The 20,398-nt window shown below is 39.7% G+C and overlaps 1 protein-coding gene across 2 annotated transcripts in view; it reads left to right on the top strand.

Annotated features, from left to right (window-relative positions):
* Window positions 1–20,398, top strand: part of LOC110533448 (glutamate receptor ionotropic, kainate 4) — a 95,910-nt gene that overhangs the window by 46,728 nt on the left and 28,784 nt on the right. For both annotated transcript variants that reach the window (XM_021617662.2, XM_021617660.2), the window contains exons 5-9: window positions 6,693–6,858; window positions 8,204–8,382; window positions 14,813–14,866; window positions 15,306–15,470; window positions 16,916–17,068. In XM_021617662.2, the coding sequence (XP_021473337.2) occupies window positions 6,693–6,858; window positions 8,204–8,382; window positions 14,813–14,866; window positions 15,306–15,470; window positions 16,916–17,068 (717 nt within the window). The remainder of the gene's footprint in view (window positions 1–6,692; window positions 6,859–8,203; window positions 8,383–14,812; window positions 14,867–15,305; window positions 15,471–16,915; window positions 17,069–20,398) is intronic.

Below are 20,398 nucleotides of genomic sequence, written 5' to 3'. Positions count from 1 at the left end.
TCTCCGGTCTTGGTCTTGACTCTGACTCAATTTGCTCTGGCTTTGGATCGGTCTCGCTTTAGGTGGTCTCGAACACAACACTGGTTATTTTATGATAACTACATTAGCATTTCATTTTGGGGGCGGAGTGGGTAAATACAGGCAAATATATTGATAAAAGTCACCTTAGTAACTGCCTACATGTACATATTGCCTCAACTAACAGGTGCCCACACACATTTACTCTGTACCGGTACCCCCCTGTGTATAGTCTCACTGTTGTTATTTTGCTGCTGCTCTTTAATTACTTGTTACTTTTATTTCTTATTCATACTCATATTTTTTTTAAACTGCTTTTTTGGTTAGGGGCTCATAAGTAAGCATTTCACTGTAAGGTCTACCTGTTGTATTTTGCGTATGTGACTAATAATATTTAATTTGTCCTAGAGAGAGTTACATGGTTATCAAAACGTCTCGTCAGGGTAAGCCTACACGAAACACGGCCTTTATTTTAAGTGTTTCTAAAATTCCCTATGGCAAAAATGAATGGTGAAAAACCATTGGAACCATTTCCTTGTTTGATTGCTAGGTTTTATGGGTATTATGACTCATATGGCTGAGTGGTATGGTACTCTATATCCCTAGTTGTGCTCACTGAAATTACCATATTTCCTTAATTTATTAACACAATTTTTCTCCACACAGATATTATATATGAAATAATCGGGATATATTGTATAAAAATACTTATTTGTTTTTAGAATATTGGTTCCGAAATAATATCCTTTTGGTGAGCCAACTGGTAAATGCAGAGGCTCACCTTTTACTCAGTTATAAGGAATTCTTATCACTTTGCAAGGTCCCTGTAACACCTAAAGATTTTGGAATTGTTTTAGATGCCATTCCCTCAGGTGTTGCTCTATTATTCAGGAACGTGTCAAGACCTGACCCTCAGAGCCTACATTCTATTGACCCTGTTGACTCATCAGTAGGAAAGATTTGTTTCTCTTTAGGTCCATTCAACAACAGAGCGATACGAACCTTGTTTCAGCAGGATGTCATGCCTTATTGGAATGGATTTATTGATAATATCTGTTGGAAAAAAGTTTGGATGTTGCCACACACATACCTTGTTAACAAAATTAAGGAAGTTTCCTTTAAAATTATTCATAAATATTATCCTGCCAACCACTATATGAAGAAGTTGAAGGAAAACATCAACTCAAATTGCTCCTTTTGTAATGACCGCCCAGAAACAGTGTTGCATCTTTTTTGGCATTGTATTCATGTAAGAAAACTGGCAAGACATCAGTAGATTTATAATTGAACACATTTATGAAGATTTTACACTATTGTGGAGAGATGTACTGCTTGGATTCTTTACATACGATAGAAATAAGTTGAAACATTTTTATGCAATTAATTTCACTTCTTTTGTCTAAATTTCATTACAAATGTAAATTTACAAACAAAAACCCATATTTTCTTACCCTGCAAAAAGAAATGGAACTGTATTTTAAGACCGTTAAATACTCTCCTAACAAAAAATCTGTTAGAATTGTAAGTGTATGTATGTCCCTTAATTAAGGTCCTTGTGTAATTGTAGTGTGATATTGTACCCCCTAGCTCGATTGTCCATTGTATATAATCTATATATTCTTGTGTTCCCTCATGTACTTTCTGTATTGATTTGTTGTTAATAAAAAATAATAATAATTTTAAAAAAATTTAATTGCCATATTGGCGCACATTTGTAAGGACACACCTCAAATATTGTTTCCTCAAAGGAAGATAGGTAAATTATTGAACCTGGCCTAGGGGTTGGAAAACACCAGTGTGCCAGTTTTTACATTACAAAATGTCTAACTAACATGCGTTTGATACTTGCACCTCCTTACCCCCAGCCAAAAATAGAGCCTTCAATGAGATTCGGTAATGACTGTTTTCAGCCAATTCCCCCATTAGCCATGTCTCACCTTGTGTCCTAGCCTAATGGCCGTTGGGATGTTTTATTATTATTAAAGCAGAGCATTGTCCTGCTGTGAGCAGAGCTGAGCAGCTGTTGGAGCTTATCATGGTCTGTCTCGCTGTATGGCAACACATTACCACTGGACCGCTGAGACAATTAAGGGCTAGGTAGAAGCAGGCAGGCACGAAGTCAACTCTATACTTATAACATTATGCCTATGGTGATGAGGTGTAACCAATGAGTGTAACCTTCTAGCCAGCCACAGTGTTGTTGATTCACTTAGTGGGTCAATGCAGGAAACTATTGGTTCTACTCAAGTGGTTTTTCACCCATAGCTACAGTGGATACTAGCTCTGTTTATTACAGTCGTGACTTCATATTCTATCATCCCCCTGTGTGCCCTATAGATGCCATATTGACTTTGAAGACATCAGCTGCTTGCTAGTCTATTTACAGGTAAATGCCAAAATAAAGGAAACACTTGAATAAAAGAGGGATACAAATTATATTGAAAGCAGATTCTTCCACGCAGGTGTTGTTCCTGAGTTAATTAAGCAATTAACTTCTCTAGGGTAGGGGGCAGCATTTGGAATTTTGGATGAAAAGCATTCCCAAATTAAACTGCCTTCTACTCAGGCCCAGAAAATAGGATATGCATATAATTGGTAGATTTGGATAGAAAACACTAAAGTTTCCAAAATGGTTAAAATAGTGTTTGTGAGTATAACAGAACTGATTTGACAGGTGAAAACCTGAGAAAAATCCATTCAGGAAGTAGGATTTTTTTGTTGTTGTAGATTTCTATTCAATGCCATTACAGTATCCATTGACTTAGGACTCAAATTGCAGTTCCTATGCCTTCCACTAGATGTCAAGTCTTTAGAAATTGTTTCAGGCTTGTATTCTGAAAAATGAGGGAGTAAGAGCAGTCGGAATGAGTGGACCCTGCTGTGTCACAGAGCTTTTTCATGCGCGCAACGAGAGAGTGTCTTTCTTGTTTACCTCTTTTTTTTTTTTTTTACGATATTAATTGTCCGGTTGAAATATTATCGATTATTTAGGCTAAAAACAACCTGAGGATTGAATATAAACATTGTTTAACATGTTTCTATGAACTTTACGGATACAATTTGGATTTTTTTTGTCTACCTGTTGTGACTGCGTTTGAGCCTGTGGATTACTGAAGAAAACGCGCAAACAAAACTGAGGTTTTTGGATATAAAGAGAGACTTTATCAAACAAAAGGAACATTTATTGAATAAATTAATGTCTTCTGAGTGCAACCATATGAAGATCATCAAAGGTAAGTGATTAATTTGATCTCTATTTCTGACTTGTGTAACTCTTCTACTTGGCTGGTTACTGTTTGTAATGATTTGTCTGCTGGGCTATGTTGTCAAATAATCGTAAGGTATGTTTTCGCCGTAAAGCATTTTTGAAATCTTGACACCGCTGGCTGGATTCACAAGAAGTTCATCTTTAAACCTATGTAAAATAGTTGTATCTTTTCTGAATTTTTGTAATGAGTATTTCTGTATTTGAATTTGGTGCTCTGCAATCTCACTGGATGTTGGCCAGGTGGGACGCTAACGTCCCACATACACTTTATGTTGGTGTTTCCTTTATTTTGGCAGTTACCTATTTGTGTGTGTGTGTGTGTGTGTGTGTGTGTGTGTGTGTGTGTGTGTGTGTGTGTGTGTGTGTGTGTGTGTGTGTGTGTATGTATATACAGTATTCATCAGTGTATGGCACTAGAAGGAGCTGGCCATGGTCCTGAAAACATCTCAGTGGGCAGCTTCAAAGGGATGTTCAGGGGGGAGAGGCACTGGTTTGTCGAAACATAGCTGTAGTATATTCTTACTGCACAGTACATCTCCTGTCTCCTGCAGCATACTGTATAGACTTTTGTATACATATTTTCTGGACTACTTAAGTTGCTAGCTAGCATTAAACTTATCTTATAAAAAACAATCAAACTAAGTATTATAGTTCTCATTCACAAGGCATTAGTTTGTCAGCTGCTTAGAAACGGTACATTTTAAGTTACCCAGTTGAAATGCACTAACGCATTTGATCACTGTGTTTTCCTAGAGTACTCTAAAAATCTAGTCTGCATCAGTAGTTAAGGGGTGAATCCTGACTTTTACTGACATTTTTGACAATTGGAAATTAGGATTCGCCCCTATTAGGGTTACCTGGGACCGTGTGTACTAGAGGTCGACCGATTAATCGGAATGGCCGATTAATTAGGGCCGATTTCAGGCACCGAGTTAAAAAAAAAAAATATATATATATATATATATTTTTTTATATATATAAAAAAATTACACCTTTATTTAACTAGGCAAGTCAGTTAAGAACACATTCTTATTTTCAATGACGGCCTGGGAACGGTGGGTTAACTGCCTCGTTCGGGGGAGAAACAGATTTTCACCTTGTCAGCTCGGGGGATCCAATCTTGCAACCTTACAGTTAACTAGTCCAACGCAATAACGACCTGCCTCTCTCTCGTTGCACTCCACAAGGAGACTGCCTGTTACGCAAATGCAGTAAGCCAAGGTAAGTTGCTAGCTAGCATTAAACTTATCTTATCAAAAACAATCAATCATAATCACTAGTTAACTACACATGGTTGATGATATTACTAGATATAATCTAGCGTGTCCTGTGTTGCATATAATCTGACTGAGCATACAAGCATCTAAGTATCTGACTGAGTGGTGGTAGGCAGAAGCCGGCGAGTAAACATTAATTCAAACAGCACTTTCGTGCGTTTTGCCAGCAGCTCTTTGTTGTGCGTCAAGCATTGCGCTGTTTATGACTTCAAACCTATCCACTCCCGAGATGAGGCTGGTGTGACCGAAGTGAAATGGCTGGCTAGTTAGCGCGCGGTAATAGCATTTCCAACTTCTCTCGCTCTGAGCCTTGGGGTGGTTGTTTCCCTTGCTCTGCATGGGTAACGCTGCTTCGATGTGGTGGCTGTTGTCGTTGTGTTGCTGGTTCGAGCCCAGAGAGGAGCGAGGAAAGGGACGGAAGCTATACTGTTACACTGGCTATACTAAAGTGCCTATAAGAACATCCAATAGTCAAAGGTTAATGAAATACAAATGGTATAGAGGGAAATAGTCCTATAATAACTACAACCTAAAACTTATTACCTGGGAATATTGAAGACTCATGTTAAAAGGAACCACCAGCTTTCATATGTTCTCATGTTCTGAGCAAGGAACTTAAACGTTAGCTTTCTTACATGGCACATATTGCACTTTTACGTTCTTCTCAAATCAAATGTATTTGTCACATACACATGGTTAGCAGATGTTAATGCAAGTGTAGCGAAATGCTTGTGCTTCTAGTTCCGACAATGCAGTAATAACCAACGAGTAATCTAACCTAACAATTCCAAAACTACTACCTTATACACACAAGTGTAAAGGAATAGAGAATATGTACATAAAGATATATGAGTACAGTATATACATATGAGATGAGTAATATAGGGTATGTAAACAAAGTGTCATAGTTTAAAGTGGCTAGTGATACATGTATTACATAAAGATGCAGTAGATTGTATCGAGTACAGTATATACATATGAGATGAGTAATGTAGGGTATGTAAACATTATATTAAGTAGCATTGTTTAAAGTGGCTAGTGATATATTTGACATCAAATTCCATCAATCCCCATTATTAAAGTGGCTGGAGTTGAGTCAGTGTGTTGGCAGCAGCCATTCAATGTTAGTGGTGGCTGTTTAACAGTCTGATGGCCTTGAGATAGAAGCTGTTTTTCAGTCTATCAGTCCCTGCTTTGATGCACCTGTACTGACCTCGCCTTCTGGATGATAGCGGGGTGAACAGGCAGTGGCTCAGGTGGTTGTTGTCCTTGATGATCTTTATGGCCTTCCTGTGACATTGGGTGGTATCGGTGTCCTGGAGGGCAGGTAGTTTGCCCCCGGTGATGCGTTGTGCAGACCTCACTACCCTCTGGAGAGCCTTACGGTTGTGGGCGGAGCAGTTGCCGTACCAGGCGGTGATACAGCCCGACAGGATGCTCTCGATTGTGCATCTGTAGAAGTTTGTGAGTGCTTTTGGTGACAAGCCAAATTTCTTCAGCCTCCTGAGGTTGAAGAGGCGCTGCTGCGCCTTCATCACGACGCTGTCTGTGTGGGTGGACCAATTCAGTTTGTCCGTGATGTGTACGCCGAGGAACTTAAAACTTACTACCCTCTTCACTACTGTCCCATCGATGTGGATAGGGGGGGTGCTCCCTCTGCTGTTTCCTGAAGTCCACAATCATCTCCTTTGTTTTGTTGACGTTGAGTGTGAGGTTATTTTCCTGACACCAAATTCCAACACTTTGTTTTTGCATTATTTAAACCAAATTGAACATGTTTCATTATCTACTTGAGGCTAAATTGATTTTATTGATGTATTATATTAAGTTAAAATAAGTGTTAATTCAGTATTGTTGTAATTGTCATTATTACAATTTTTTATTTTTTTATTGGTCGATTAATCGGTATCGGCTTTTTTGGTCCTCCAATTATCGGTATCGGCATTGAAAAATCGGTCGACCTCTAGTATGTACCAAGGCTCTTAGAGTCGGAGTTATGATTTAGTCCATTGTCGTTATGATATTAAAGTCTAAACTGATCCTAGATCAGCACTCATACTCTGAGAAGATTGATACTTACAGTCCCTGTTCTACGGTATGATTTAATTTGCTTTTCATTACACCACCAGGTGCCTTACGTGAGGGTGGCGCCCGAGGACCTCCTGAGGGCCCGCTTCCCGCGCTTCTCGCCCCTGGACCTGCGGCCCACCAATGCACATGTCAGCCTAGCCGTGGTGGACTTGCTCTCCTTCTTCAACAGCACCAGCGCCTGTCTACTCTGCGCCAGGGCTGACTGTGAGTTGCCAGCCATAGAAATGGAAATTACTAGTTGGAAATTCCCATTTAAGTAAACAATCCTATAATACAATTACTCAATGAACTCAACTATGTTGTGATGGATGGACCCATAGAAATATAATTACTGTAATGGAAATTCCACTGGGTTTTATATGATAACAATACCCCTGTACAGTTTAACTTTAACTTCATTGCATATACAGCAACAGGAGGCGATGTAGTGAGATGGTAATTTAGCAGACTCATAAAATTGGTGTTGCCTGTTTTCTGACCAACTGAGCCATTGGAACCACCAGTCTTCCTCTAGCAGGTCAGTCATCTCTGTCAGTCTGCCCCTTAAGCACTCATCTGCCCAAAGCTGACTATTATTTGTTTCATTCACATCACACACTCATCATTCATCTGCAGGTCATTATTGATCCAATTGAGCTTTTCTGTCTTGCCGTGGTCATTGGGACGTTTGTGAGTGTGTCACCATGCGTCTGTGTGACAGGCCTATGGAGCCAGGCCACCTTAGGGATATCACCCAGAGACAAGGGCAGGTGTGGAAAGAGTGAAATGATGAGTTAAGCTTTGCTTTGGTTCCCAATGCTTATATATTTATTTTACCTTTATTTAACTAGGCAAGTCAGTTAAGAACAAATTCTTATTTTCAATGACGGCCTAGGAACAGTGGGTTAACTGCCTTGTTCAGGGGCAGAACGACAGATTTTGTACCTTGTCAGCTTGGGATTCGTTCTAACCACTAGGCTACGCTGCCGCCCCATATAGAACGTGGATAAGGTGAATCCCTCCAGCCTAAAAATATACTTAGGCTAACAGCTGGTATTTTCTCTATAACAATATGTTATCTTAACTTAAAATAGAATGCCTATTTCCTAGTGAAGTTGCTTTCACAGTGTTAGTTGGGCACTGGAAAGATGATGTTGCTTACTTATGACAATGCATCAATTTTGTTATATTTTGAAGATGGTAAATTACATACTGTATGCTGGTCTTTTTGGACAGACTTGAAAATACAGAAATCAAGCATTTAGAGCATATGTAAGGAAATACGGCCAACAAAGGAGTGATAGTATAAACCTCCAATGGCTGTATGGATAAAATACTTCCTATGATTAACTTAAAGGACTAGCTGAGTTGTAAAATGTGGTACTTCTATCACCAAAGGCAGAATTCTTTGCAATAGTCTCCTACTGGCCATTACTTAGACGATTAGGCTTTAATAGAAGATATTCAGATGATATTGTAGTGACCTGATGTTCATAAGAAAGTGTATCAACGTTGTGGGCTGTGGGATACAATATTACACTTTCATGGCCAATTGTTGCTGTTGTCCCAGGTTTGATGAACCTGGAGCAGTTACTGCGTCAGTTCCTAATCTCTAAGGAGACGCTGACTGTTCGTGTGCTGGATGACAGTCAGGACCCCATGCCTGTTCTAAAAGAGATCCGCAACGACCAGACTGACACCATCATAGTGGACGCCAACGCCACTGTGTCCCACCTCATCCTGGAACGGGTAAGCATCCCAAATGGCCTCTTACTCCCTGATATTTCGGTGTCCCATTGTGACATAGCTATGCGGCTCTGAGACCACCATCCGTGTGGATGCACAGCCCGAACGCACACCTTCCCACAATTCCCAACCAACGCATCTCTGGTATGCGTTTTATATTCATTTGAATGTGTTGACAGTTGGAGAAATTGCTTGAGCTGCGCTAAGATTTCGAAAAGTATGAAAGCCAACAGTCCAATATTCTAGTACACTGCTACGTGTACCCTCTTATAGACGCTTAGCTAGTGATATGGTAATACATCTTTCTACCTTGACATCTGATAGGTTCAGTGGAATTTTCACCATATTGCTTACATCTATCAAATCCTCTCAGATCTCCACAGGTACATAGAGTGTTGGGTCTAAGGGGCAATTTGGGATTGGGAATACAGTATGACTAATAGTGGCTACATTCATTACACTAACAAGCTGGGTTCAAACAAACCGGGTTGGGTCGGTTACTTTCTAAAGGTAATCCGTTACAGTTACTTGTCCAAAATTGTAATCGGTAACGTAACTTTTTGACTACCCAAACTTAGTAACCTAGTCTTAAAGAAACAAATATTGAACCTTTATTTAACTAGGCAAGTTGGTTAAGAACAAATTCTTATTTCCAATGTCGGCCTACCAGGGAACAGTGGGTTAACTGCCTTGTTCAGGCAGAACGACAGCTGCCCCAGGTAGCCTATCTGATTACATTCATTAATCTGATTATTCAGTTACTTTTAGATTGCTTTCCCCTTAAGAGGTATTAGAAGAAGACAAAAATGTATGTTACCAATTGAACGACATCTATTGCAGGATACATCAATGTTAAAGTTTACATAGCTGGCCATATGGATGTTACATTTTACTTTATGGGATGGTTATGTAGGCTTCTTATAACCATCGCTTTCTACTAAATATAATACGATTTAAATTTTATCTTTACATTAATAACCAAAGCCTATCAGAATTCCAGTCATTCCAATAAATGTTATACCCTTTGATCTTCAAGAAATCGGACTTGGAAATATGGAAGTATAGATTAGACATTGTTTTACCTGAGCATAACCCCAAAACTAAGGACTTATTAGCCAGCCCTACTCTGTTGATTGTGATTTTGTTATTATGGAGGACTGATTGGGCTCATTGATTTGAGTTGAAAAATAAATGCTTCGATCATGGAATGGCATGCTTTGAGCACTACTGAAAAGAGCTATTTACATGTGAAAAATGAATGCCATATGCTGTATTTGCTATAGGCCTATTGTTTACATTTTTGTTGGTGACACTGATATTGTGATAATATGCAGCTGTTTAAAGGGCAAATCCACAGATGAAACGATAACAAAATATTCGCCCCGCCTGAGGGAGGGATGAGTCTGGAAGGATGGAGGCTGAGGGTTGGGTCTGGAGAAATGTAACCACTTTCAGATTAATAGACAGCGCTATGGGTGCAAGGATGGACCATTCATGATATCAAACTTATTGTTTTAACTCTGTTATGAGGCTATAAAAAGTTTGTTTACATTTACACTGTTTACAAACATTGGAGAAAAACAAGCTTATATTTTGAGTTCTCATGGAATGTGACAGTTGAACTGAGCTCATGAGGCATTTATAAGTTATATTCTTCAAGAATATATACATGTTGGAGATATACACAGTACCAGTCAAAAGTTTTGACACACCTGTTCAGTCAATGGTTTTCCTTTATTTTTACTATTTTCTGCATTGTAGAATAATAGTGACGACATCACTATTACTTCACCCTTTGCCTTGATGACAGCTTTGCACACTCTTGGCATTCTCTCAACCAGCTTCACCTGGAATGCTGTCTTCAGCAACAGTTTTCAAGGAGTTCCTACATATGCTGAGCACTTGTTGGCTGCTTTTCCTTTACTCTGCAGTCCAACTCATCCCAAACTATCTCAATTAGGTTGAGGTCGGGTGATTGTGGAGCCCAGGTCATCTGATGCAGCACTTCGTCACTCTCCTTCTTGGTCAAAAAGCCCATACACAGCTTGGAGGTGTGTTGGGTCATTGTCATGTTGAAAAACAAGTGATCGTCTCACTAAGCCCAAACCAGAAGGGATGGTGTATCACTGCATAATGCTGTGGTAGCCATGCTGGTTAAGTGTGCCTTGAATTCTAAACAAATCAGACAGTGTCACCAACAAAGCACCATCGCACCTTCTCTTCCATGCTTCACGGTGGGAACCACACATGCAGAGGTCATCCGTTCACCTACTCTGCGTCTCCCAGAGACCACACAGAGGTTGGAACCAAAAATCTCAAATTTGGACTCATCAGTGGACAGATTTTCACCAGTCTAATGTCCGTTGCTCGCGTTTCTTGGCCCACGCAAGTCTCTTCTTCTTGGTGTCCTTCAGTAGTGGTTTATTTGCAGCAATTTTCTGTTGTGCGTAATGTGCAGTAGCCTATATCATACATGTATTGGATAATGGCACAATCATTTGTGCTTTTATGAGCTTGGATTCATTAAATGTCTTTAATGTAGGGCTCATAAAATGTATGGCTCGTCAGGCTCAGGCTTGAATTTTTGTTTAGACATATTACTTCACTGTATCACAATTCCAGTGGGTCAGAAGTTTACATACACTGTGACTTTAAACAGCTTGGAAAATTCCAGAAAATTATGTCATGGCTTTAGAAGCTTCTGATAGGCTAAATGATATAATTTGAGTCAATTGGTGGTATACCTGTGGATGTATTTCAAGGCCTACCTTCAAACTCAGTGCCTCTTTGCTTGACATCATGGAAAAATCAAAAGAAATCAGCCAGGAACTCTGAAAAAAATGATAGACCTCCGCAAGTCTGGTTCATCCTTGGGAGCAATTTCCAAACGCCGGAAGGTACCACATGCATCTGTACAAACAACAGTACGCAAGTATAAACACCGTGGGACCACGCAGCCGTCATACCGCTCAGGAAGGAGACTCGTTCTGTCTCCTAGAGATGAACGTACTTTGGTGCAAAAAGTGCAAATCAATCCCAGAACAACAGCAAAGGACCTTGTGAAGATGCTGGAGGAAACAGGTACAAAAGTATCTATATCCACAGTAAAACAAGTCCTATATCGGCGTAACCTGAAAGGCCGCTCAGCAAGGAAGAAGCCACTGCTTCAAAACCGCCATAAAAAAAGCCAGACAACAGTTTGCAACTGCACACGGGGACAAAGTTCTTACTTTTTGGAGAAATGTCCTCTGGTCTGATGAAACAAAAATAGAACTGTTTGACCATAATGACCATCGTTATGTTTGGAGGGAAAAGGGAATGTTTGCAAGCCGGAGAACACCATCCCAACAGTGAAGCACGGGGGTGGCAGCATGAAATAATTTTAACAAGAAAAACAAGTGTTAATGACTCCAACCTAAGTGTATGTAAACTTCTGACTTCAACTGTATATACACACACACACACACAGCAAAAAAGAAACGTCCTCTCACTGTCAACTGCGTTTATTTTCAGCAAACTTAACGTGTAAATATTTGTATGAACATAACAAGATTCAACAACTGAGACACAAACTGAAGTTCCACAGACATGTGGCCACCAGCTGCATTAAGTGAAAAACTAGTTTGACTCCAACCTAAGTGTATGTAAACTTCCGACTTCAAGTGTGTGTGTGCGGAGCAACTACAGATTGGAGCTTTAAATCTATCATAAGTGTTTGAGCTTGTGTCCATTAGGCCTATGGATTTTTTTGTTTTTTTGAATCAGCATGAATTAGATTGCGAAATAAAAGCACCACTGGGATCTGCACTATGCAGCTATTTCAAGAGCACATTTTTCACTGGCTGTCCACTGGTTCCAAAACAATGATTGATAGGCAGCTTAAACTTCTTTAATTCAACCATTATTGGGTTCAAATACACATTTTAGATTTGTGAACAGCCATCCACAACCACAATGTGTTAGGCGCAAATAGCTAAATGAGAGAGCAGCAGTGTTATTCACATCATTGCACAATGTAGATATCAATAACAAGTTATATCGGTATCGCCGTAGACTACACCACTGCTGTCATCCTTACCTCCAAACGTTTATTCAAGTTGGATAATCTTTGGATGCCGACAGCAGTCGCACTATTGGAAGACATAGTTTGGACTGTAGCCTACAAAAGCGTATTCCTGCTCTTTTCCCGCGATCCATCAAACACATTTGGTGTGTTATCAAGTCTCTGACTTGTGGTCAGACTCACTCAGGCGGAACAAACTTTAACTTGCGCCTTTCTTTCAATGTTGATTTGAATGTCATTGAGAAAACAGAAGTGTCAGATTATTTTTTTTCCACGAACATCCTCTCTCAAAAGTAATACTCAAATTAATCATGTAGTAGTTCAAAACTATCTGTAATCTGATTACAATATTTTTGCTGGTAACATAACAGATTAGTTCATGTTTTTTGTAATCTCTTACATGTAACAGATTACATGTACATTATACAAATTGTATAAATGTTTAACATTTTCCCATTCAATATCTGTTTATATGACTCACTATGCATGTTTGTATCCAATAATACCTACATGGTAACGATTTACAAGTGGTTGTGCATTTTTGATTGTTTACAAGTGCATGCTTGGTAATAACATTACTATTTTAACACATGAATAGTAAGCACTAGTATTAGACAGCTTCTGTTACGCATCTAATAGAAGTTTCAAAGATCCGTGGAAAAGCTTTGGGTCATGTTCTTATGAATTTATAATAACCAAAATTGGCATGACTTATTTATTTGTCTGGCTTTATGATTGGTTTGCAAAGTAAAAAGTTGTCAAGTAAAAATGTCACATTGTTTTTGGAATTTTCTCTTCCTTTAAAGTAATCCCAAGGGACAGGAGGAAATGAACACTTTGAAAATATGAAACTATAAAATATGTTTTCCCAGGCAAATTTCCGAACCATCATAAAGAGAATACTAATGTCTGCTGACAACATGGAATACAGAGTTTATTTTTTCTCTACTATTCAAGAAGTTTAGGTAGATGTTTCGGACTGTGGCCTGGGGTGGTCTATCGGTTACTACCAAGCCTTCAGAACTTATATGTATGTCAGTGCTGGCGTGGGTTGGAATTCGAGCCCCACTCCCCTCTAGCACATCATCTCTCCTCCCTCCTTTCCTGTCCCTCTTCCATGCCTCTCTGTCCAATAAACTTGAAAAATCCCCCAAAATAAAATGGATGTCTTTCCAATGGTAATAATTGAAGTGGTTTCCCTAAAAGCACATCATGTTAGTGTGAAAATTCTTGATTATGTTACAGACAAGAAGCTGCTCGGGCTTGAGGCATCATTATTTGTGAGCTAACCAATGATGTGGATTCAGGAAGCAGCAAATTGAAGTCAGGTGGATTATGTAGAGGAAATACACATTCCAAATAGTTTTATGTGCCGGCTGCTTTGAGGGTAATGTAAAAAGCATAGTGGCATTGTAACTGGAACAAAACATAATACGCTTCACAATCTCCATCCACATTGTATGGAGACAATGTATTGGCTGCAGATTCTGACCTTAAAATTCTAGAAAAACATTATGCAGAAGAAACCTTTATCAAATTATTATTTATTTTTTTCCCCCTCGAAAAACCTTACATTTGTTCATTATAAAATCTGATCAATTTCCTTTATAAGATGGGCAGATAAAGTACTACTCTAAAAGTTTGAAATATTCTAAAGCACAGCTACGGTTTCTTACTCTTTGGCTTTGTCTAAAATGGCACCCTATTCCTTATATAGTGCGCTACTTTTGACCAGGACCATGATGACCTATGGACCCTGGTCAAATGCAGTGCACTCTATAGGGAATAGGGTGCCATTTCAGACGTATTCCTTATCTCCTGGTTGTAAAGTTTGCCTTTAAGTTGTCGTTTGCCTCAGTGTTGACGGCAGATGATGCAGAGCAAACTTGACAACCTTTTTCTCAATGTGATTTTTGACCAAGCCTGTCAGAAGCCAATTGACTTGTGTGTCTGCCAGTGCACCAGCTTGATTTGTACTAGTGCTCTACAAAAACTGGGCTAAAAGTCATATGGCTGCAATTCTGATCATGTGTTATCTGTTGTGAGGTTAAACGTTTGTGTTTATCAAGTTTAGCCATTTTTAATTACCAATTTGACAGCACAGTCTCTCATGCGAAATATATTCTGGGCACAGACAAAAATGGAACTCTCCTCCCTTTTCTTTGACTTTTGTTCATGAAAGTATGTTTCTCAGGCATTGCACAGAAATTAAGACATACACTGACCCCTAGACAAATGATATTCCACTGTGTAGACTACTGCTGAGAGAATGTACTATTTTGGGGTGAGTGAAAGCAGACTGATTCTACAGCCCCCCTTCCTCCCTCCCTCTATCTCTCTCCTTCCCGCCACCATCTCTCCCTCTCTCAGGCGTCAGAGTTGGGGATGCTGTCCATCTACTACACCTACATCTTCACCACAATGGTAAGAGGCCAGATGTAAATATTATTTTACCATGGAATTAGGTCAATAAAACTGAGTTCAGTGCTACTCTGTATGCAATGTGTCTCATTCTAAGTACAGCCTGTTTCAACACAAAACCGTGCTTGATAAGACTGGTTCTTTAGCTGTGCATACATTTCAATAGTGACTAGTTACTTATGTCTCATTTTCCTACATCTGCATTTATGTCAAAGCACTGAACAGGTGAAAGCAAAGCTCAGAGGGTGATTGCGTGTGGTATGCTTTTCCACAAGTTTTGAGTTTTCTTAAAATACATCACTCACTGCTTTGAGTCCCACCTAAAGATCAGTGTTCACACGGCCACCACACCCACCAAACGGGAAAATATACCTCAAAGAATGTTGAACGAATGTGCTGTTCAGTATGTACACGCTGAACTGGTGTCTCTTCTGGCATACAGGAGTTCTCTCTGCTGCAGTTGGATGACATCCTGGTGAAGCGCTGGGTCAACATCCTTGGCTTCTCTGTCCTCAACCACAGCCATCCTTACTTCCCTGACCTCCTCCTCAGTCTCAACCGCTCCTGGCAGGAAAACTGTGACCATGCCCCTTTCACTGGGGTCCCGGTGAGAAAAGCTCAATTTTTATTGTTTTTTATTTAACCAGGCAAGTCAATTAAGCACAAGTTCTTATTTATAATAACGGCCTGGCAAGTGCGGGCTAAATAAATAAAAGTAAAGGCACAATATGAGACATAGGAAGACATCACAACACAAGGTCAGAAAGACATGGCAACAACACGTAAACGATCAGCCAATATTTGTGCCTTACATGGTTTGGGAAAATGTATGTGATTGCTCAGTTACTTGTAAGAATAACATATAGGCCTTTCATAGCAACTTCACAAATGGTTCCCGTAATTGAGTCCTTGAAAGCAGAGATGGATACAAATTCACAGGTAGGGTTAGGAGATATTCTTGACCATGTGACCTTCCAGGAAATACTATTACTAGGGACCAGAGTTTTGCCTGAGCAGCTCACATGCCCCCTTACCATATATTGTTAAGAGCTGACATGGTGATTCCCTAGCCTTGACATCACAAAAAATCTACTAAGCCCCAGTTGCTTCGCAACAACAGATGAAAAGCTTAAAAGCTTTTAGTACATTCACTCAATCAAATGTACTCATTTAACAGTCCTCCTCGGCTAAGGTTTCAAACTAACCCCAGCCAAAGTAATTGCATGTTTATGGCACAAAGAACACAAGGCACAACAACACTCTTCCCAATCAAGCTGAATGTGCAATTAATACCCTAGGGTTTTGAGTTTTGCCTCAACACATTCTGATGAATTAAGTGATTTCAAATGATTTTTTAATTAATTAATGGACATTGGATTGAAGATGCTGTGTTGTGCTTTCTGACGTCAACATAAAGGAGACAAAGAATCCACATTGAATCTCCCCCTACAGTTTGGGCTTTGTTAATCAATGTTACATTACAACAGAGTTGTATTCCTGTGTTCCTACTGTAACTACTAAGTTGTTTTTACTCTATTGTAGAATATTAATTTATTTGCCTACTCTCTCTCCCCATTCTCTAACACGACTCTGTGTGCTTACTTTGTATTCACCAGCAGTAAGCGAGCTACCTTCCCTTATTCAGATGGGTATTGTTATATCTTTCTGGAATCCACCCTGCCATTGTGCGGAACATTTAAGGAGGATTATTTTCTTAGTTTCCTCCCACTCCTACAATGAAGCTCTTTCAGACTTAGAGAGAAACGCTATCACTGGATGGAATATCTAAATATAAAGCTTAGTATCGAGACTCTCTAATTTCCTAATCCAGCATTTGAGTGTGTATCTTGCTCTCTCTCTCAACCCTGTATTTTCTCTCATTCTTCCTTGCTCTCCTTTAACCCTCTACCCATCACCTCTTGTCTCTCTCCCCTTTGTCTATATATCTCTATCAACCTTCTACCTATCTGTTTTCTGTCTCCCTCTCTCTTTCAACCATCTACCATCTCCTCTCTATATCTCTCCCCACCCCCCTCTCTCTCTGTCCCCCAGCTCTCCCCAGCCCTGCTGTTTGATGCCATGCATGTGGTGGTGTCCGCTGTGAGGGAGCTCAATCGCAGCCAGAGCGTGGGCGCCACACAGCTAACCTGTCAATCACCCAAAATCTGGGAGCACGGCACCAGCCTGATGAACTACCTACGGATGGTGAGCGCTGACAACTCGCATGCATGTGTACACACACCATGGTTGGGGTCAATTAGAATTGAAGGCAGTCAATTCAGAAGGTAATCTGAAATTCCAATGATTGAAAAAATGACATTTTCAATGACTTCTCAATAAACTGAATATGAGAAGCTATGTATGTCAAAAGTTTTTAAATTTGGGGGGCGCTAGTAAGCGAGCTCATCCTGAAATTGCATTTATTTAATACTTTCTTTGCACTTTGACCCACAAATAATTAGGAAACACCGCCTTTGAATGACGTGCTTTACTTTGTTCAACTTTTATTTTTGTTTTAGTGCGTAAATGGCGCATAACCTGAAAGTTTAAGTTTAGCGGAGTCACTGACAAAAGAGAAAATACTAGACCCAAGACGAGGAGCTCGAGTTCTTCAACAAGTGGGAACAGTGGCTCCTCCCCTCGGCAAAAAAATTACACCGAGGATTTGAAGGCCGAGATTCTTGCTGCCCTCAGAGCGGACATTTAATCTATACTCAAGTCGTAACTCAAGGAGGCGCTCAGTGAGGACTTTAATTTCATTAAGTCGGAGTTACAAGCAGTCAAGAAAGAACTCGCCAAGCATACAGCACTCATTTGTACAGTTAAGAAAACGGTCTCTGACATGGAACAAGGCTTGTCAACATGCACAGACGACATGTCTACGCTACAAATCACAGTTAAGAAGCTCGAAACTGATGTGGTAGCCTAAAGGAACAATGCATACATTTACAAGGTCATATGCAAAGATCCAATATCAGGATTATGGGGGTAGCTGAGGACCTTGGCTCAAGTTCTACTTCATCGGTCTCAAAGTTATTGAAGGAAACCCTCAAATTCGATAAAGACGTCCTTGTAGACCGCTCACATCAGGGCTCTCAAGCAAGAAAGCCTGGCGAAAAACCTTGTGACATTGTGGCTAAACTACAATACTATCAGGATTGTATTGATGTTCTTCGGCGTGCCAGAGAATTTGGCCCACATCGATGCAACGGAGCACCCATCTCTGTCTTCCCAGACTAGGCCCCCAGCGTTGCTTGTGACCGTGCCACTTTCAACCATGTCAAGAGTCTGCTCCGTGGATGGACCGATGTTCGGTATGGTGTCGCTTTTCCTACCCGCCTCCGTATAACATACAACAGCACTGAGAAAGAGTTCCTAGACCCACGTAAGGTGATGGCCTTCAAGAAGGCGAACATTCTACCGAGGTCGGATGAAACAAATGGCTGAATGTTCACCTATTTTTGGCGATTTAGGGTAATGGACGAATGTGTCTACCACTGCAGACTCAGTCTCTCTTTTGTAGATACTGTATAGCGTTGCCAGTGGTATCAGTTGATATTATTATTATTATTATTATTATTATTAGGTTACATTAGTGCCTTAGTTTTGGTAAGTCAATTCTCCTTTTGTTTTAAAGTTTTATTTTATTACCATGAAGATGCTCCTTTCTATTTATCGATGGTACCAGTATCCAGGGTAGATAAAGCAAAGTTTTATTCTATTTATCGATGGTACCAGTATCCAGGGTAGATAAAGCTTTCTATTTATCGATGGTACCAGTATCCAGGGTAGATAAAGCTTTCTATTTATCGATGGTACCAGTATCCAGGGTAGATAAAGCTTTCTATTTATCGATGGTACCAGTATCCAGGGTAGATAAAGCTTTCTATTTATCGATGGTACCAGTATCCAGGGTAGATAAAGCTTTCTATTTATCGATGGTACCAGTATCCAGGGTAGATAAAGCTTTCTATTTATCGATGGTACCAGTATCCAGGGTAGATAAAGCTTTCTATTTATCGATGGTACCAGTATCCAGGGTAGATAAAGCTTTCTATTTATCGATGGTACCAGTATCCAGGGTAGATAAAGCTTTCTATTTATCGATGGTACCAGTAACCAGGGTAGATAAAGCTTTCTATTTATCGATGGTACCAGTAACCAGGGTAGATAAAGCTTTCTATTTATCGATGGTACCAGTAACCAGGGTAGATAAAGCTAAGTTGTATTATTAGGTTTTGTCATTTCTTTAAAGATTAAAGACATTGCTGCCAACTTAGTGGTATTGCTGTAAGATGTGATTTATAAAATGTTTTATACTTTCTTTTAAAATAGCCTAGTTTTGAGTTGTAAATAAGTATTTTTTATTTATTTATTATGCGCAACTTGTTTTTAAACCCTTCACTATTTCAGCAGGGCTCTCTCCTGGATAGGTTTAGTGTTCCCCACTACAAGCACATTATGTGTGGATATCTGCGTCGGGATTACCTTGTTCTATTAGGTGACCAGAGTGTGTTTCTTTTTCATACCAGACTTCAGAGTATTGTTGCTGTTTTTTTTATTCTTCTACCTTTTTTTTTATTAGCTATTTTTTGAAAAATGTTATTGTATATTGTCATCTGTAATCTTTTTCCACCTGAATTTATATGGCTAGGCCTAATATCATGAGAGGGACAGCTGGTTGCTCGGTCACTTTTGCAAGCTGTAATGTTAAGTTTCACTGGGTGATTTAAGGTTCCTTTTCTCAATTAAATCACCTTAAAGTATAAATAAGAACTTTTTGGTAAAAACTCAACTAGTCGTGTTTGGAGGACAATTAATGCTGAGTTGCATCCAAAGAACACCATACCTACTGTGAAGCATGGAGGTGGAAACATCATGCTTTGGGGCTGTTTTTCTGCAAAGGGACCAGGACGACTGATCCGTGTAAAGGAAAGAATGAATGGGGCTATGTATCATGAGATTTTGAGTGAAAACCTCCTTCCATCAGCAAGGGCATTGAAGATGAAACGTGGCTGGGTCTTTCAGCATGACAATGAACCCAAACACACCGAAGGAGTGGCTTCGTAAGAAGCATTTCAAGGTCCTGGAGTGGCCTAGCCAGTCTCCAGATCTCAACCCCATAGAAAATCTTTGAAGGGAGTTGAAAGTCTGTGTTGCCCAGCAACAGCCCCAAAACATCACTGCTCTAGAGGAGATCTGCATGGAGGAATGTGCCAAAATACCAGCAACAGTGTGTGAAAACCTTGTGAAGACTTACAGAAAACATTTGACCTCTGTCATTGCCAACAAAGGGTATATAACAAAGTATTGAGAAACTTTTGTTATTGACCAAATACTTATTTTCCACCATAATTTTCAAATAAATTCATAAAAAATCCTACAATGTGATTTTTCTGGATTTATTTTTCTCATTTTGTCTGTCATAGTTGAAGTGTACCTATGATGAAAATTACAGGCCTCTCATCTTTTTAAGTGGGAGAACTTGCACAATTGGTGGCTGACTAAATACTTTTTTGCCCCACTGTATATACT

The sequence above is a fragment of the Oncorhynchus mykiss genome, chromosome 10 (genome assembly GCF_013265735.2).
Source record: "Oncorhynchus mykiss isolate Arlee chromosome 10, USDA_OmykA_1.1, whole genome shotgun sequence".
Lineage (NCBI taxonomy): Eukaryota > Metazoa > Chordata > Actinopteri > Salmoniformes > Salmonidae > Oncorhynchus > Oncorhynchus mykiss.
Note: the sequence above shows the minus strand (reverse complement) of the source record. Positions and strands in the feature narration are given on the sequence as shown.